Source organism: Pinus tabuliformis, chromosome 9 (genome assembly GCF_031772625.1).
Source record: "Pinus tabuliformis cultivar Carrire ecotype Pingquan chromosome 9, CPIR1, whole genome shotgun sequence".
NCBI classification, from domain to species: Eukaryota; Viridiplantae; Streptophyta; class Pinopsida; order Pinales; family Pinaceae; genus Pinus; species Pinus tabuliformis.
In genome coordinates, this window is record NC_142307.1 from 634,765,491 (window position 1) to 634,786,242 (window position 20,752).

The following is a 20,752-nucleotide window of genomic DNA, read 5'->3' on the forward strand; positions in this document are numbered from 1 at the left end:
GTGATGGGGGGGGGGAGAGACAAAGGGAGGTGGGAGAGGAAGTGAGAGTTGGGACTCAAGAGAGAGAAGGAGTTGGAGGGAGAGAGAGAGGGAAGGAAGAAGAAAGACATAGAGGGAGAAATGTAGAGAGAGAGAGAGAGAGAGAAGGAGAGAAGGGGAAGAGAGAGAGAGAGGAGGGAAGAGAGAGAGGTAGAGAGGAAGAGGGAGGGAGAGAGAGACAAATAGAGAGAAGGGGAAGAGAGAGAGAGAGGAGGGAAGAGAGAGAGGTAGAGAGGAAGAGGGAGGGAGAGAGAGACAAATAGAGAGAAGGGGAAGAGAGAGAGAGAAGAGGGAAGAGAGAGAGGTAGAGAGGAAGAGGGAGGGAGAGAGAGACAAATAGAGAGAGGGAATAAGAAAGAAACACATAGATATGAATATATATATTATATAGTAATATATAACCAGCCTAAATCCACCTTAACCCAGATCTATCAAGCATTGAGAGGGATCGAATCTCTCAAGGTGCAAACCTTTCCTCAAGTATTGCACTAAAAAAAGAGGTTTTCACCTCGTGAGATTAGATCCCTCGCGACGCTTGATAGATCCAGGTTAAGGTGGATCTAGGCTGGTTTAGTAGATCTGCAATTATAAGTAATTTACATAATGGAAATTGCTAAGTTAATAATTAGCCAGGTTGTTGGGGTTAGAGAAATTAACAAGGACTAGGTGTAAGGTTCTAAACCCTCCTTAGCCCTTTTGTGTAATCTTTGGGAATTTGCTGCTATAATGATAGATTTAGTATGGTACATGTTATAGATTTGCTGATCTTATGGAGTTATATATGATAATGTAATGATAGATTTGGTATGGTACATGTTATAGATTTGCTAATCTTATTGAGTTATATATGATAATGTGAAATACAGTTGGGCTGTTCATTCATTTGAAGTCATTGTACCTAATATCGTTTGCTTATAAGCTCATGTTATAGTTTTCCCTCATTATTATTTAGTTGCACACTATCTCTTGGTTGTAAATTCATAGTATTGATGGCGTATCTTGCTGCTTGCATAAGACCCCTCAAATACTCTCTATGACCTAAAAAATCTACTTGGACTAGTAATGGCACATCAACACATGGCTTATCTAAGTCCTTCTCCATCTTATTCCTAAGCTCTCTTTGTTTTTATCCATAGACTCCATAACCCTTGGATTGGCATTGGTCTTAACAACCCACCATCCACTTAAATCTAAGGTTTATCATACATTTTCCTAGGGAAACCCTCTTCATGCTGGAGGAGAGCCAGCCTAAAGTGAGAGAGAAAGTCACTTTGGTGATAGTGGGTAGCCCCTCTTAATTGCTCTAAAGTTGTGCTTGTGTTTGAGGCATTTACCACTTGAAGTGCAGTTTTGGGTGCTAACACTTCCCATGACAATAATGGAAGGATTCTATATACAAAATTCCATGACTTAGGAGGCTTGCAATTCCTTTCCTCACGATTATGACAACTTGTTTGTTATTCCCTTAAGGGACACTTATTCAACCATTTAGAGTTATTTTTATCAGAAAGTTAGATATGTTTGGTTCTATTGTGCCTTAGGAATCACTGCCAAGTCATTCCATAATTACTACATATCTATTCTGTTGTGTGATATGCATTACTATGTTGTTATGTATATAGGAATATGCTTCTGTATGAAATTGTTTATAACTTTGGCCTATGTTTTTGTTGCATTGTGATTTTTTGTTAAAATTGGCAACTAGGGCCAAACTCCATGTGGGCCATCTTATTTATGGCAGCTGATATTTTTCCTTGATTCCTCTCGTCGAGAGGTGTAGGATTGATTTAACGATTATCCGATTCTGACAAGTATTTATGGAGATATGAATTTATTTGTATTTACATGACAAATTGTCAAGGTCGGCCAGCAGCTAAATGTGTGGTACACATGCCCAACATATCATATAAATACAAGTGAGGTTGAGGCATTATTCACTCATCTCATCTCTCACACATTCTTCTCTTCTTAGTTGATTGGGTTTACACACAAGGAAGAGAAGCTCACACGTGGGAAGGAGGACGCAGAAGGGCAAGGAAGGAGGACGCAGAAGCTGCAGCAAGATGTTTTGACCAGTGTTGACCAAGCGTTGACTTTTCAGGAGTGTGGTTTTGGTGTGGCTGCCTCTCCTAGGCAGGCCACAGTTTTTGGCATGCAAACCGAGGCAATCTGACCTCTGGTTTGACCAACGTTGACTTCCCTAGTTTGTGGTAGCAGGTTGACTTTAGTTGATTGACGTTTGACTGTGTTTTTGGGACTGTTTATGGGATGCTTCTTCTCACTGTTGGAGGACTATATGACTGGGAAATTGACCAAGCATATTGAAGGTCAATTTCATTTTGTTTGACCAGATTTGACTTTGCTGGTTAGGGTTTGCTGCTGCTGTCATAAATTACAGATTTATGTATTTGTACTATTTCTCTTTGCTGAACTATTGAATACTAAAGAAGAATTGATCAAAGGGTTTCCCCACATTGGGGTTTGTTCCTGGCTAGCCGCCACATCTGGTGTCTCTTGTCTTGGCTTGTTTTCTCTCGATCTATTAATGTTCTATCTGCATTTTACTTTATGTTTATGTGATTGCTAAACAATGGCTAAAAAGAAATCGAAGTAAACTGCACTAAGCATAGAACATACCATAAATTAACATTTTTGTATATGACAGTCATAAGAGATACATAAAATATTAAAAAGTCTCTTAGCTTCAAGCTTACTTTTGAACAAATTCAAAGGACAATATAAAATGATTGAAATGATGCAAAAACATCTATTTCAGTTTGAAACATGAAAAGCACAGTGAAATTGTGTCTCCTAATATTTATGATGAGACTTCCATGCATTGAATGATGATAATTTCTTAGTGTATCCACAATAAATTTTTCCTTGGTGATTATAATTGAGCAACATATTTTATTTCCAGTCTTCAATATTGATACTGCTTGAGACTATGTAAATCCTACAAGGTTATTAGAGCATAAAACATATTCAAAAGATGTGTAAGAGTATAGCTTAGTAGAGTAGAGTAATAATAAATGTTGAAAAAAGTCCCACCAGAGGGGAAGCCATTTTATCTTCTAAAAACTAATACTTTTCATATCAATGGATGTTACAGACTTTTATAATTGGAATAGGGTGTATCTTATGTATTGTGATGGAGCTTCTTTTGCTGGAGATGTAGAAGAAAAGGTAAGGGACAAATGAACACTTAGTTTTCATGTCTATTCAAACCTAGTTATATTAGCTACATCATTAGCCTTTGCCAATGCACTTGTTGAAATATGTTCAAAGTTTTAAGTCCTTGATAAAATTCTTATTATGCCTTGCATATATTTACAGCTTTGAGTCTGCTAATCATCTTTTTTCCATGGCAAAAGAAACTGTAAATTTCTTCCAATAAGAAAGAAAGATAGATATTGTATATGCTTTCTGCATTTCAAGATCATTCCCTGGAAGGATGTAAACAGAAAAAAAATCATGGCTAAAGGCCTGAAATGAATGGAAACAGATTCTTGAATTCCTCAAAGGATACGTAAATCTGTCATATATATTCTATTACAACATCACAGATTTTTCATAAATAGTACTTGTTATCCCCCAAGGAGTAATCTTAGAGGCACCCTGACAAGGGTGTTACTTTCTTGACTGCATGAGTTTTCTTGCTCAAACTCTCCATACTTAGACAGTTCTCTTAGTTTCTCCTTCAAACATATGATTGTGTTAGCTCAGTTGTAGTATATCAGATGCTCCACCCTCACCTATCAGACTGACAGATGCACTTATAGATCATACATATTGATTTTAGCATGCTCTATTTGATCTTCCATGCATTGGTTTCTTACTTGGTTGTGGTGCTATAACTTTTGGGTCACGCCATGAAAGTGGTAAATAGTAAATGAGATCCGATGGCACTTCATAATATTATAAGTTCTATTATTTTCCTTTTCGTACCATCAGTAACATAATTTTCGTTTAGAAGTGTTGTCATCTCTTGAGTCAACTTGTAGTACTAGGAAACTACTGTCTTCCACATCCTAACCATAAAACATTCCCTCTTTCCCTTTTCACTTCATGCCATCCATAAAAATGTCTTTCCCATTCGTGTTTGACTTGTGAAAGGTCACCAAAAAGGTCTAAATGAAGAAAACCTAATTCATTAAAGCCAAAAAGGCTAGAGGTGGAAATCCAATAAAGTTAAAGCAAAATATGCAAAACCTGAGCAATGCCACTTGGCTATGTGACCAATGCCCCTAGTCTCTTGCTTGTCTTTGAATATCTAAAGAAAAAGAGACTTGTTCAATGAAATTAACACTTACAGAAAAAGGAAAAAGAAATAGTAAGAAATAGTGTCGAGGAGAGACAACTCAATGCTAAGCTCCCTCTTAAAGGTGTTGATTTTGGGTAGCATCAGATGTACTCTAGCTCCGAAATTTTGTGGAGGGGCTAGAACACATGAGATCTCCAAGACCCAGAAATCGTTTGGAGAAATACCACCTGGATGAGGAGTTATTAAAACAATTAATATTTTTAATGGGTTCCTATGTCTAAACTTGGGAAAATAAATATATTAATGGGTATTAATAAAGATATGGGTGAGAAGCTTCTAAGTGACGAGGATCAAATTTGTTTTAATCTTAGCCATTGGTTAGAGACTTAATCTCCGTCGTTGATGCATCAACAGGAAAAGTATAAGAGATGACTTGAGAGTCATTTGGAGACACACCGGGCAAATACTCAGTATCTCGAGGGAAATCAATTCTCAAGGAGTAGTTCAATTTCAGAGGGAGAGTTGCAGGGTGGAGGAAGAGGAGGGTATCAACAACAGTCAGTGATTGAGGAGGAGGTGACGCAGGGCATTTGAGAGACAACACAGGGGGAAGAGCAGGCAGACAACACCATTGGAGAGGCAGTCCTCACGTAGACTGATGCAGAGTGATGTAGAGTGGCGCAGAGTGACGCAGAAGTGATGCAGAGGTGGGTGAAGGGTCTCCAGGGTGTTAAGACTTCTCCATGAAGAGGAGAACTTTGTATCAGGTGTTTTCTCTCAATAGTGTCTCAGTTTCTCTGTGAAATAATTCCTTGTAAAGCGATTGTTGCTGAAGATTAATAAAACCCTCATCTGTTGCACCGATTTTCCCACATTGGGTTTTTTCGGGGACAATTGTCCAAAAACAACTGTGTTGATGTGATTGATTCTTGTGCTTGTATATCATTGTTATTTTCTCTATGTAATTATGTGATAATTGTAGTAGAATTTATGTTAATGTTTATTGAAGGGTTTTCATAAATAACTTATTGTGAGAGATAAGTAGGTGAAATAAATCAGTTATTGCAGTAGAATTTCGTTTTAGAAATTTTCACGTGGTATCAGAGCAGAGATCGGGCAACAGGATAGAAGAATCTACTACGAGTCAGGAGCATGATGTCGAGGCATCAACTCCGAGGGATTCATGTAGATCTCTAGAGAAAGAAGAGAGCACGAAAAACATGGATAACGATTATTATATGTTAGCTTCCAAATTGGAAGAAGATGTCGCTTGCCTAACAAGTTCTGCCTTCTCTGAGGTTTGGTATATAGATAGTGGAGCTTCTTGGCATATGACAGGAATACGAGAATGTTTTTTGAATTATCATGAAGAAAGGATGAATTTTCAGATCACCATGGGAAATAAGGTAAAGTGTACCCCCGTAGTAAGAGGTATTGTAGTCTTTCAAACAGAAGCAGGGGATCGGCTTTGAGTAACCAATGTGCTGCATGTGCCAGGATTGGGGATGAACTTACTTTCTGTATCTCAGCTTCAAAACAAGGGCTATGACGTTTTCTTCTTTGAAGAGAAAGTATATGTCAAACACCTGAGTTGGAAAAGAAGGCCCAGATTGGAATCATAAGTAACAGGCTGTATAGATCACAACTAGAATCTCCAATGGCACTGATAGGCAACAATGGGGATAAATATTTGAATGAACTATGGCATAGGAGGATGGCACACTTACACCATGGGGTTCTGAGAATTCTCGGGAAAACAGTATCAGGAGTTCTAGAATTAAGTAGCGAACGAGATGATGTATGCAGAGGATGGACACTAAGAAAGTATGCCAAGGCAACATTTTCCAGAAGCAACAATAGGGCTAAGAGTGTTCTGGGATTGATACACTCAGATATCTGTGGACCCATGTCCACAAAAGCTCTTAGTGGTGCCGAATATTTCGTCACCTTCATTGATGACCATTCCAGAAATACTTGGATTTACTTTATGAAAACCAAGGATGAGGTTTTTGGTCGATTCAAAGAGTTCAAGGCTCTAGTTGAGAATTTGACAGGAAAGAAGATAAAGATATTGCGCTCAGACAATGGTGGATAATACATCGACAAGGAATTTGCTGATTTTTGCGCAAGGGAAGGCATCAAAAGAGAGTGGACAACCCCCTATAATCCAGAGCAGAATGGAGTAGCAAAAAGGAAGAACCAGACTTTTGTTGAAGTAGCGAGGGCAATGTTGTATGATTGAGATATGCCAAAGTTTCTATGGGCAGAATCATGCAACACGACAGTGTATATCCAGAACAGGGCTTTTCACAAGGCATTAGGTAAGATTTCTTCGAAGAGTGTCTTCACCGGTAAGAAGCCCAAGGTGAGTCATTTCAGGATATTTGGGAGTTTGGCATACTGGCATGTACCTGAAGAAAAGAGGAAGAAATTGGATTAGATTGCGAAGAAAGGATATCTTGTAGGATATAGCGAGAATGCTAAGGCATATAAAATTTATCTTTCGGGGAATAGGAAGATCGTAATTCGAAGGGATGTGAAGTTCATGGAGGACAGACATAACCTTCAAAAAATCCCGAGAAATGCCTTCCGAAGAGCAGTCAAAGGATGATCCGTTGGTTTAGCCACTTCGACCAACAAAAACTACCGCTAGTATTTCTCCTAAAGACAAAACTCCAAAGGTGGAGCCTTAGGAAGAGGAGGAGCAGATAGATATACCCACTACCAGTGGTAGAGCGAGCCGAGAACTTCGACAGATACTACGAGATGTAGAGGATTTTGTCGGGGCGCCCAGGAACGAGAAAAGGGAGCATAGACAGCCAGACAAATACCAAGCCTTGGTGGCTCAGGTTGGAGAACCCTCCAGTTTTCAGGAGGCTTTTCAACATCAAGTATGGATAGATGCTATGGTGGAGGAATACAGTTCCATGATGGTCAATGATGTCTGGGAAGCGGTACCTAGGCCTCAGGACAAGTCAATTGTAGGGTCGAGATGGCTCTACAAAGTCAAATATGTTGCAGATAGCAGTGTAGAAAAATACAAAGCCAAGTTTGTGGCTAAGCGATATGCTCAGAAGGAAGGGATAGACTATGAAGAAACCTTCGCCCCAGTAGCCAGGTATACTTCTATTAGATCTGTGATAGCCCTTGCAACTCAGATGGGGTGGGAGACTCATGTCAAGATGACATTTTTGAACGAGGTGATAGAAGAAGAAGTATACATTGAACAACCAAAGGGTTTTGAGACACATGAGAAGGAATCTCATGTATGCAGATTGAAGAAAGCTCTGTATGGGCTTAAACAGGCACCTAGAGCATGGTATGGTCGAATTGATGGCTATTGGCAGAAGATGGGATTTGTCAAGAGTGACGTAGATCCTAACCTCAACTATCTGGTTGTAAAGAATGAGCCTCTAATCCTGGTTTTATATGTGGATGATCTCTTTCTGACAGGATCATCCAGGCTCATCAAAGATTGCAAGGAGAACCTAGCTACAAAATTCGACATGAAGGATTTGGGAAGGATGCATTATTTCCTAGGGTTGGAAGTTTGGCAGCAGAAGGGTGAAATTTTCCTTAGGCAAGGGAGATACGCTACAACGATTTTGAAAAGGTTCAGAATGGAGGACTGTAGACCTATGGCTACTCCAATGATCACCAACTGGAAGAAGATTGATGCATGCAAAGATAAAGAAGTCGATCCCACCTTGAACAGGCAGTTCATAGGGTCCCTGATGTATCTGGTCAATACTAGGCCAGACATTTGTTACGCCGTCAACACCCTCATTCAGTTCATGGTAGAACCAAAGAGGGAGCACTGGTAGCAACTAAGCATGTTATAAGATATATATGAGGAATAGTCGAGCATGGAGTAATGTACACCCAAGGCAATGACATCAGGTTGAGTGGGTTCACTGACGCAGATTGGGCTGGAAGTTCAATAGATCGGAAAAGTACCACTGGGTACTGTTTCAACATTGGATCAGGAATGACCTCCTGGTGTAGTAGGAAACAAAATCGTGGCTCTGAGCTCAGCTGAAGCTGAATATATGGCAACTAGCACAACTTCGTGTGAAGCCATATGGCTTAGAAAATTGCTTGTGAATCTATTCAGGAGAAAGATGGAAGCGACCAATATTTTGTGTGATAATCAGAGTTGCATCAAGCTCTCTGAGAATCCAATCTTTCATGATCGGTCGAAGCACATTGATATCAGGTGTCACTTTATCAGAGACTGTGTCCAACGAGGGGCAGTACAATTGAGGTACACCCCAACAGGAGAACAAGTGGCAGACATTCTCACCAAGGCCCTAGGAAGAACAAAGTTTGTTTACTTCAGGGAGAAGATGGGGATGGTGAAGAATCCATTTCAGTAGTAGAAACGGATAGTATAAGGAGTTGCAGTGCAGCAGTTACTAGTGACAGTGCTATGGGCAGCTTGATGCAACATATTCAGAGGGAGCTGCGGTACAGATGTAGCAGTGATAGTTACAGTGTCATGGGTAGCAATACAAGTTGTAGCAGCGCAGTGGATGAGGGGCAGTTGGCCAAGCATCAACAACGCAGAGGACTGATGTTATGGATTAGTGTGATGCTTTTGTTGGGAAGAATTGCTAAGGCACATTCCTTGCTAAGAGGGAGTGTTGATTTAGGGTAGCATCAAATGTGCTTTAGCTTCAAAATTTTGTGGGGGGGCTAGAACACATGAGATCTCCAAGACCCATAAATCATTTGGAGAAATTCCACCCGGATGAGGAGTTATTAAAATAATTAATATTTTTAATGGGTTCTTAAGTCTAAACTTAGGAAAATAAAAATATTAATGGGTATTAATAAATATATTGGTGAGAAGCTTCTAAGAGACGAGGATCGAGTCTGTTTTAATTTTAGCCGTTGATCAGAGACTTAATCTTGACCGTTGATTCATCAACATGAAAAGTATAAGAGAAGACTTGAGAGTCATTTGGAGACACACCAGGCAAATACTTAGCACCCCGAGGGAAATGAATTCTCAAGGAGAAGGAGTTCGATTTGCAGGGTGGAGGAAGAGGAGGGCATCAACAACAGTTAGTGACCGAGGAGGAGGTGACGCAGGGCATTTGAGAGACAACGCAAGGAGAAGAGCAGGAAAACAACACCATTGGAGACACAGTCCTCACGTAGGCTAACGTATAGTGATGCAGAAGTGGCACAAAGGTGGGTGAAGGGTCTCCAGGGTGTTAGAACTTCTGCAAGAAGAGGAGAAACTTTGTCTCAGGTGTTTCCTCTCTGTAGTGTCTCAGTTTCTCTGTGAAATCATTCCTTGTAAAGCGATTATTGCTGAAGATTAATAAAACGCTCATCTACTGCACCGGTTTTCCCACATTGGGTTTTTCCGGGGACAATTATCCAAAACCAATTGTGTTGATGTGATTGATTCTTGTGCTTGTATATCACTGTTATTTTCTCTATGTAATTATGTGATAAGTGCAGTAGAATTTATTTTATGTTTACTGAAGGGTTTTCGTAAATAACTTATTGTGAGAGATAAGTAGGTGAAATAAATCAGTTACTGCTGTAGAATTCATATTAGAAATTTTCACAAAAGGCTTATCTACATAAATTCCTAGCTCTTGAAAGCTACTTGATCAAAGTTACAGGTCTTATATATCGTGCCATATGACTTTGAGGGTCATCACATGAAGTTTTCCTCTTCCTCTTCTCATAATTATTCATGACATCACCTATCTTATGCTTAGGGACTTGGGAAATACACTTTGTCCAAGGACTTGATGCATGTATAAATGTTAATGTTGTTCCTCAATGGTAATACTTCGGTAAATCTTAAAAATAACCTTTATTATGTTGTGTTGGAAGAAATCACTAATAGTATACCACCTAATGACTCACTAAAAATTTGGACCCACCACTACAAGTGGGCACCTTGCATTGGGCTCCATGTACCATGCCTTGAGATCTGTGAATTGCAGTGGGAATCATGATGCTGCATTGGAATACATGGACCTATTTTTGGCCATATCTATTGACATTTGGATCTCTTACTCCTTATTACCAATTCAATTAGTAGTGCTACTAAGGTTCCAACAACCTCACTGGATTGGCACACGTAGGGCTAGGACTTGCTGTCGCCTAGATTGTACAAGCACCGCGACAACGCTTATGACGGGGGCTGTCACTCTGATCCTTGCCCACTCTGTTCTAGTTGTCTCCCAACAATAGGCTATGGGGGGTAGTCCCTATGGAATGAGATGAAGGAAAACAAGTTGGAAGCCAACTTGTTTGGGAGACACAGATGAGTGGCCTAGCCACTTGGTTGAAGTTAAGCAAGGTTATTAATTTGATTAGATTTTAAAGTATGAGACCAGTGCCTTAATGGAGTCACAAATTCTTGCTTATAGTAAATTGGAACCAAATGACTAGATGTACACCCGTTGCTTGAGATGATTGATTAACCTAAATGACATGCAAGTCCTATGACCTATGTGTGATGCAATGATCTTGGTTATTTTTAATTATATGCCTAATTTAAATGTGACCGACCTTTAACTATTTTGAATTTGGGCTACGAAGTAGGTTGTGGGAAGGAGGCCAATAGGAAGCAGGTTAGGGCTTGATTAACGATACTTTCTATTGTGCTCCTATCATTCGATGCCTCCAGCGCTGCAGAGATTGTGGCTCTGATGACTGCAAGGTCACTGTGTTAACCACCGAAGAGTTGTTGAGGCCCCTCAAGCTAAATGAGAATGGCTACCCTATATTTCTATCAACCTAGCTTATGCTAGGAGGTAAATTATTAATGCAATTTAGACTTAGTATGTCTAATGCGAGATGATGAGTGAAAGTTATCTTGAGTTAAGGTTGTGTAAGTTACTTAAGTACTTATTGTGAATTTATCTTAAAACAAAGGTACTTAACAATATTAAGATACAATCTTAAACAAGATACTAGTGTAAACTAATGAAATCTTGACTAAATTGAGGGGGGGGGGGTGAATCAGTTTTGTATATTCATGGACATTCAAATTGTTTTCATTAATCTCATTAACTGAAACATTACATGAGCAGCGTAACAAATGATGACCAACAGATTGAATATGTGAACAACAATTAATAAGCAAACCAAAACATCATAACAACACATAGTAATAACACATATTGACACCATATATACGTGGAAACCCATAAAGGGAGAAAACCACAATTTTATTGTTGTTGTGATGCAAAGGCAAGCTCCTACTCCTTATTACATCTGATTTTCTGTAGGCTCCAACCTATAGGAGGCTGCTATCTCAATTTTCTGCAAGCTGCAACATGCAAGGAAGCTCCTGTTGATTTCTGGTAGCATCGGATGTGATCTAAGTCTTAAATTTTGCAGGGAGGCTTAGGCATGTATTCCAAAGAACCCAGAAAGTGTTTTGGGAAATTCCACTCAGAGACAGTTTTATTACAATAATAAATTATTTTTAATAGGACCCTAAGTCTAAACTTAGGAAATTAAAATAATTAATGGGTATTAATCTAACTCTGGGTGTAACTTCTAGAAAAAGATGACGATCAAGCATAAATGATCTTAGCCATTGATTAACTTCTAATCTGGGCTGTTGAATGTCAACAAAAAGATTATTTAAGAAGGCTTGAGGGTCATTTGGAAGACACACATAGAGTTTATCAGTTAGATCGAATTACTGAGCCAGTGAGCAACGCAGTGATTTCGTGGTGATTACACACAAAAGGGCATAGATAGTTTTGCCTGGAGAATCTTCTCCGGAGCGAAGAATACGCAGGAGAGGAAGAGGAAGACGTAGAGGAGGAAACACAGTGCCCATTGAGGGTGACACAGAGCCAGGAAGGGATCACAAAAAGCCAGGAAGGGATCACACAGAGCCAGGAAGGGATCTTCCAAGCAGAAGTTCGAGATTTTGCTGGAGGTTTGACGTTTTGAGCCAAGAGGGCTGAAGTCAAAGCTCCTACAAGCAAATCGATCTAGTAGAGAGGCGATGCAATGCCTCAAAGGCAGTGATGCAGGCCCATGTAGTGACTGCGTAGGGGCAACGTAGAGGTAGCTGTGGACTCGTGATCAATTGGGACTTGCAGTGTAGAGTGAGGTAATCTCACTAATTTCTTCTGCCAAGTGATATTCTCCATACTGGATTGCCAACAAGGCATCTAGAGTTTGTATTCAGAAATAACTTTTGCTTAATAATAAAAACCCTCAGATTTGCTGCACTGGTTTTCCCGCATTGGGTTTTTCCGAGGACATTTGTCCAAAAATAACGGTGTCCTGTGTGATGTTTTTCTCTTATGCTCAGTTTTCTTGTTTCGGCATATTATTTTAAATAGTGAATGCTACAGTTGTATTTACTTCGATATTTATAGTAGAACATAGTAAATAACTGGTTTGGATTAAAATGTAGGAGAAGTAACATCAGTTTGTTGTAGTAGGAATTCCGGGTTTAGGAATTTTCACAGCTTCAACTCCCATATGTTTTCTATAGGCTACAACCCACAGGAGGCTCCTACCTCAACCAGCTCCAACTAGATATTTATCAAGCCACAACTTGAAAGGAGACTACCATCCCCTGATGAAAACAAGAAACAACAATGTGTTGGGTTACCTAGTCATAAATTCTTCATGTCTCCATCTTCATTTCTGCATCTTCTTCCCTTCAAATCTGCTTCACATCAGCTTCATAAGTGCCAGGTAACTAATGCATAACAACTCAATATGCTCCCTCACATTCTCCCTATCTCTAACCTTTCAATGCCTTCCAAAATCACATCTTTTATAAAGATAGTTTAATGGCTGTTTGTATCCCACATAGGAATATGAAGTGAATAGGATTGATTCTTTGCCTTCCACTCATTCGTTTCCAAAATCTTCAGATCTTGAATATTAGCACACAAAAATAAATAATCCATTCAATATTAATTGCAGCCACATGTAATGATTAAATGCATCAACCTAATGTCAACATCAAATAACAATATTTATCATTAATGCATCACAACAACCTTTGCAACATCTTTGCCTTTGCCTTGGAGTCTTGCCTTTGCATCACAACAATTCAGCTTAACAACAAATTAGTGTCACCACAAATTCTTCATTAAACAATCTCTGCAACATTATCCAAACATCAAGCCATCAACATGAGCATCGATGTTCTATTAAACCATCAATGGATCTGCTGCTCCTTTGTCCTTGCTCTTGCATACCTTACCTTCTTTTGCTGCTTGTTGCTCCTTTTCCATCACATCCTTGCTTCTTTGCTGCCTCTTAATTGCACTTTTGCCTTCTTTGCCTTGTTGCTCCTTGCTGCTCCTTTTCCATCACATCTTTGCTTCTTTGCTGCCTCTTCACTGCACTTTTGCCTTCTTTTCCTTGCTGCTCCTTCAATGCTCCTTTTCCATCAATGAAATAATGCCAACATAAACTTCAACAATATTCCACAGGATGTTTAACCAATTAAACCAACTGATCCACTTATCAATCAAGATGGCAATCACAGTTAAACAAGATTATACGTGATCTTATTACTCAATGCCAATATTCCCAAGATATTTAAGTGCTTCAAGTGAGTGTGAAATATGGTTTCTTATAGCATGAAAAATCACAAGAGATACAAAATGTCAGCCACTTCCACAATGTAAATGCTAGGAACAAAACATGAAGACATTTATGCACTTTTATATTCCTATGATATTTTGATGAGCATCAAGTGACTATTATGACAACAGTAAACAAGTTATGACAACAGTAACTAAATGTCAATCCAACAATGTCTATGCTTGCTAAAATATGCCCAATTGCCAAGTAACTTGATTAACTAAAAAATCAGATATATTAGCCCTCTTAAGATGTATTTTAGTGAAATTTCAGATCTGAAATGTGTTAGTTTTTGGTAGCATCGAAAGTGCTCTAGCCTTGAAAATTGGTGGAGAGGCTAAGGCACATGAGTTTTAAGGTACCCAGAACCGTTTGGTGAAATTCCACCCGGATTGTATTTTATTAAAATAATTAATATTTTTAATGGAGTTCCGAAGTCTAAACCTAGAGAAATTAAAATATTAATGGCTATTAATCAAAATATGGGTGAGAATGATCTAGAAGGCAGATCAAATCATGTTTTAATCTTAGCCGTTGATTAGAGACTTGATTTCGGCCGTTGAAGACACAACAAGAAAATTATAAAATGGAGGCTTGGGGTTCATTTGGAAATACACACAGAGAGATTGAGGAAATCAATTTTCTAGGGTGAGAAGTTCTTAGGAGGAAAATCAATTGGGGAGATCTTGTAGCAGAGGGGCAGAGAGAATCCGGAGGACTTTCCGGAGAATACTGACAGAGAGGCGGAGAGAGCTTGCAGAGAGGTAGTGTAGTAGCCGGGAGAGCTGACGCAGAAAAGCTGCCTGTCACGCAGAATCCAAAACTCTCGAGAACTGTTGGAACAACCGAAACTATCGGGAATTGCCGGAACAGCCGAAACTTTCGGGAACTGTCGGAATAATCGAAACTATCGAGCACTGTCAGGAACTGCCGTAACAACTAAAACTGTCGGGAACTGCCAAAACAGCTGGGAGAGTTGACGCAGAGCGCAGAGAGGGTGATGCAGGGCTGACGCAGAGCCAACGCAGAAATTGTCGGGGTTAGCCAGTGTTGTACTGGATCAGCCAAAATTCTGTCGAGTGAAGTGAGGTAAAACTCACTCATATTTTCCCCCAATATTTTCTCTGTAAAGGATTGCTAGACGAGCATCCTAGATTTGTATTTAGATATTTCTCCTGCATAATAATAAACCCTCAGAGTAGCTGCATTGATTTTCTTGCATTAGGTTTTTCTGGGGACTATTATGTCCAAAAACAAGTGTCCTATGTATTTTGTTCTTTGCTCTATTTTCTGTTTCATGAGATCAAATATTTAATTAGTGTAAGCTGCAGAAGTAATTTGCTTCAGTATTCAGAAGAATAACTTGGTTATTGTATGTTAAAAATCAAGTAGGTGAAGTAGATTCAAATTTGCTACAGTGGGGGTTCCTTCAGAGTGTAGGATTTTTCACATGGTACCAGAGCATTGATTTTGAAACAGGAAGAGAAGATTCAATGCTGAGCAGTGAGGCTGAAAGCTGCACTTGGCAGCAATTCGAATCCCCTTGAAGTGATTGCACAGTGCTTGCCAGGAAGTAGACCCGAGGAAATCTCTCTCTGAGGGAGACGAGAGGTACGATTTCTAGTTTGCGAGTTTGCTGAGGCAAAGCGAGTAACACAGAGCCTCAACGCAGTGCTTGAAGGGCGCAGTTTCTGCCGTGGCAGAAATCCGCTAGAAATGAACAAAGACATGTAGAAGAGGAATTTTCTCCTTAGAGAACTTTCCACCAGAAAGTTCAAATTTCTCACTTGCTGAGCAATGCTAAGCAGTGATTAGAGGACTTAGTTCGACCGTTGCTTGAGATGACATCACATGGGCTCAGAGATTAGGACAAGTTAGATGGAGCCTCCAACTATGTCATATGGAAGACCAGAATCATAGCTGTTATGGAGGAACATGATCTCGAGACCTACGTCAATAGTGTTGTAGTTGTTTCTGTTGACAACGATCAAAAGAAGAAATACAAGGCCAAGCAAGGGAAGGCAAAGAGGCTCATTCTCGATGGAGTTCGAGATCATGTGGTCTCACACTTGCAGGGCAAGGATACAGCCCGAGAGATGTCGGAAGCCTTGTCTTCTCTATATGAAGGCTCTTCCAAACAACGAAAGACGTATTTGGAACATAAATTGCAGTGGAATTTGATGTAAAAAGGAGAAGGGGTGAACCTCTATCTTCAACGTCTTCAGGAAACTAGAGACCAGCTTGTTGCAGTGGGGTCCACTCCTCAGCCAACCGCGATGGTGAGGATAGCCCTGAATGGAGTCTCGGATGAATGACAAGTTTTCATCCAAAGCATATTGGGTAGGGCAAAACTACCTTCATGGGAGGAGATGTGGGCGGCTCTTCAATAGGAGCTAAGGAGGGACCTAGAGAAGGTCAACCTCAATGGTAGCAGTGGGAGTGGTACAAAGACGAAGGAGGAGGAGGAGAATGCAGCTCTAGCATCGAAGGGACAACAAAAGTAGAAATGAAAGGACATTTCGAAGGTGAAATGCTTTAGTTGTGGTGAGATGGGCCACTATGCATACCAGTGTCCTTTGAAGAAAAAGGACAAGGATGAGAAACATGATCCTAAGGCTGCTTCAACAAAGATTGACGAGGATGGGTTTGCCATGAGTGTCATCTCCAGGAGGGAGATGGGGTGATATTGAGCTGTAGTCGGGAGGACTACATAGGGGCCGGATCCTTGAGGAGTCCACCTATTGCATCAATTCCTTGCTACGGGAGCCCAAGATTCAGCAGTAGCGAGATGGAATTAGTGTCAGACGATGGAGTGGATTGTTTGTAGGACAGATGCAGTGGCTGGGGACTAGAGACTGATCAGTGCAAAGCAAGGTTGGCAACAGTGCAGGAGGCAACAACAATGCAAAAGATTTAGAGGGTCAGAATAAAAAATAGTCAGATTCCAACATTCATTTTATTATGTTGAACATAGTTAAGTTCAACTAATTTTGGATGTTTTTTAGTTGCTTCTCTCAACAACTGAGTTGCAGTACAGATGCAGTGTTAGCAATGGCAGTACTAACAGCATAACAGATGCAGCGTTTGAGAGGGAGCTGTAGTATAAATGCAACAGTGGTAGTGGCAGTGTCATGGGCAACAATACAGTAGCAGCAATAGCAACAGTGTAGATAGGAGGTGCTTTAGAATCAGAGCAACATGCAGGTGGACATTGTTGCTAAAGCACTTTCCTCGCTAAGAGTGAGTGTTAGTTTTTAGTAGCATCGGAAGTGCTCTAGCCTTGGAAATTGGAGAGGCTAAAGTACATGAGTTCTAAAGAAGCCAAAAACCGTTTGGTGAAATTCCACCCGAATTGTATTTTATTAAAATAATTAATATTTTTAATGGAGTTCCTAAGTCTAAACTTAGGGAAATTAAAATATTAATGGGTATTAATCAAAATATGGGTGAGAATGATCTAGAAGGCGAATCAAGTCATGTTTTAATCCTAGTTGTTGATTAGAGACTTAATCTCGGTTGTTGAAGATTCAACAGGAAAAATATAAAATGGAGGCTTGGGGTTCATTTGGAGATACGCACAGAGAGATTGAGGAAATCGATTTTCTGAGGTGATAAGTTCTCAAGAGGAAAATCGATTGGAGAGACCTTGCAGCAGAGGGGTAGAGAGAATCCGGAAGGACTTTCCAGAGAATACAGACAGAGAGGCGGAGTGAGCTTGCACAGAGATAACGCAGTAGCCGGGAGCGCTGTTGCAGAAAAGCTGCCTGTCACATAGAATCTAGAACCGTCGAAACAATCGAAACTGTTGGGAATTGTTGGAATTGCTGGAACAGCTGGGAGGGCTGACGCAGAGGGCAAAGAAGGTGAGGTAGGGTTGACGCAGAGCCAACGCAGAAATAGTCGGGGTTAGCCAGTCTTGTGCCGGTTCAACTAGAATTTTGCCGGGTGAAGTGAGGTAAAACTCACTCATATTTTCCGCCAATATTTTCTCTGTAAATTATTTCTAGACGAGCATTCTAGATTTGTATTCAGATATTTCTCTTGCATAATAATAAACCCTCAGAGTTGCTGCACTAGTTTTCCCGCATTGAGATTTTCCGGGGACAATTGTGTCCAAAAGTAAGTGTGTCCTATGTATCTTGTTCTTTGCTCTGTTTTTTGTTTCATGAGATCAAATATTTAATTAGTCTAGGTTGCAAAAGTAATTTGCTTCAGTATTTAGAAGAATAACTTGGCTAATGTATGTTAAAAATCAAGTAGGTGAAGTAGATTCAGATTCGCTGCAGTAGGGGTTCCTTCAGAGTGTAGGAAATTTCACAAAATGTTTGTTACAACAATAAATAAATCACAGATTAACAAGCTAATAATCCCAGAAATAGATTTCCAAAATTAGTAAAATTGCACTAAAACTTGAAAAATGCAAATTTTTCGGTTTTAGAGAGTTTGATTAAGTAATTTTCAGAATTGATATGTTTATTACAGCAATGAAACAATCACAGATCAACAAGCTAGCAAAGTCTAAGACAATTCCCAATATGTCTAAAAATAGAAAAAATTCACCAGAACTGATTTTTTTTAGATTTTTGACCTTAATTAAGTGTGTGATTCAGAGATTTTCAGATCTAAATTTTTCAGTTATGCTGTAAATTCCAGCAAGATTGAAAATTAGATCTAGGTCAAGTCCAAGATGCCCAAGTGGCCAAAATTTGTAAAAATGGAAATTTTGCAATTCTAGACAGTTTTGACCATGTAGCATGTGATTTTAAGACTTATTCCTTACAGATTTAATTGCTATAATAAAACAGAGATAAACTAGGGTTTAGAGGTCAAACCCTAGGCCCAAGGCCTTGAAGATCCCTTAGCCAAAATTTGTTGAAATTTTGGGATCAAGTTGCCGCTTGAAAAATATAAATTTTGAGCTTCAAAAGCTGCAAAACCACTAAGTATTCAGTCCAAAATTTCAGATCTAGGGTTTTAGGGAAAAATAAGCTAAGAATAGGCAACGCTTGGCCAAGGAAAGCCAACGTTTGGGGATAAAGGGGCTATAATGATAGATAGCTATTAGGGGCTCAAGGAACCTTGATAAGGCCGTAAAAGGTCAACGTAGAGGCTCAGAGATGAGGATGTTAAGAGAGGAGGAGGCTGCTAGGAGGATGTTGAGGGTTTCCGGGGTTGAAAGCCCAAGGCAAGCCCTCTAGGGCTGCTACCTAGCCATCCAGAGGGAGGCTGAGGCCTAGAAACGCGACGACTAGGTCTGAGAAGGCCTGAAAGGACTGTGCAGGGGCTAAGGATGGAGGCCGAGGCCTCTAGGCCTCTATGCTTGCCTCAGAGAGGGCAAAAAGGCTGACACAGGAGGAGAAAAGGCTGATGCTGGGGCTTGAGAGGCTAACACTGGCCTTGGAGGGGCTGAATCTGGTCCTGGGGAGGCTGAAAAGTAAAACCCTTGTCTTGAATATTTTTTTTCTTCCTCAGATCTGAATTTTGTTGAATAATCTTCAGCAAATGGCCTTGCAAAATTATCCAGAGACTAGATCTTACCCTCAAGGGCCTCGATATAGCTCTGCCTTCACTTGATCCCTTGATCCAACCTGCAAAATATAAAATTACAAACCCAAACCCCAAATATATATAAAATAAATTTAAAACCCCACTCGAAGTTGGCAAAATAATTTACAATATAAAATTTTCAAAATTATTTTACAAATTATACAAGGGTTTTTAAAATGAATTTTGAGAGAATAATTTTTATAATATTTTTTTCCTTTGAAGAATGACTAGAAAAAATTCATAAATTTATGCTCACTATAGCCTTAGCGAAGATTTAATCCACTATATAAAAACTAGAGATCCAAACAAAATGATCCTTTCCCACAGTCTGTGAACTTGGAGACCAAGGATTGAGTACCTGCAAACACGATGTATTATCTGAAAATAATCACATGAAGCACAAAATAGGAAGCCCGTAGTCAATACATATCATAGATCAACGAACAAGAACACCTCGAGTTGCACCCCAAAGTATTTTATTATAGTAGAAAAATAGTTGCCAGCGGGACAATAGTTTACAAAATGCTTGAGCAACAATATTCTAGCTAGAGATGAAGATGACTAGAGACTCAACTGACTCTCTAATTTGTAGATAAATCCTCCAAGTGGAAAAAAAACAACTAGTTTCTTTGATCCTTGTCAAAATAATCTTGGCTGTTGATAAGCAATTCAAGATCTTTTAATCTTGGCCCTTGATTTTTTATTTTTTGAGGAATTTTCGAATTTTTCATTTAATTCCATTTTAATTTGCTCAAAATTAATTGTTTTGAGCTAATTTCCTCAAAATTTTGTCTGACTTAATCACCAAGGTGTTGATCAGTGGTTGTCATTGATGTAAACCCAAGCAGCACCAAGGGCTACCCAGATCTTGCATGGGCATTTTGACTTGACAACTTACTCTATTATGAGTCAAGGATCTTCCAGATGGATTCTACTCGTCAATATGTTTTCATTAATATATGACACGCCAAATAATTCTTCATGGTTTGAGAGATATTCATGTTTGAAGTTAGTAATCTCAATTAGTGGGCTAAAACCCTATGGGGTTGTGGCATGGCACTCATAATTGGTTGTGGTCATTGAATAGTCAATAATTAATAAAATTTTTTGCTCCTAAAATCCCTCCAATGCTCATTTGTTGAGGACCCTCTCAACTCAAGACATTCATATAAATAATGATCCTCATATCCCCCTCTAGTAGGGATTTTGTGGCTTCAAACAAGTCATCGTGGCATTTTTGCTAGAACTTTTTTTTTGGTTGCGAAGCTTCAGAAGCTAAGGTTAAAACTCATTTGAGCT

General features: G+C 39.5%; 1 protein-coding gene across 4 annotated transcripts in view; it reads left to right on the forward strand.

Annotated features, from left to right (window-relative positions):
- Positions 1 to 20,752, forward strand: part of LOC149150231 (pectin acetylesterase 3-like) — a 277,487-nt gene that overhangs the window by 35,899 nt on the left and 220,836 nt on the right. For all 4 annotated transcript variants that reach the window (XM_089445799.1, XM_089445798.1, XM_089445796.1 and 1 more), the window contains exon 5: positions 3,152 to 3,225. In XM_089445799.1, coding sequence (XP_089301925.1) covers positions 3,152 to 3,225 — 74 coding nt within the window. The remainder of the gene's footprint in view (positions 1 to 3,151; positions 3,226 to 20,752) is intronic.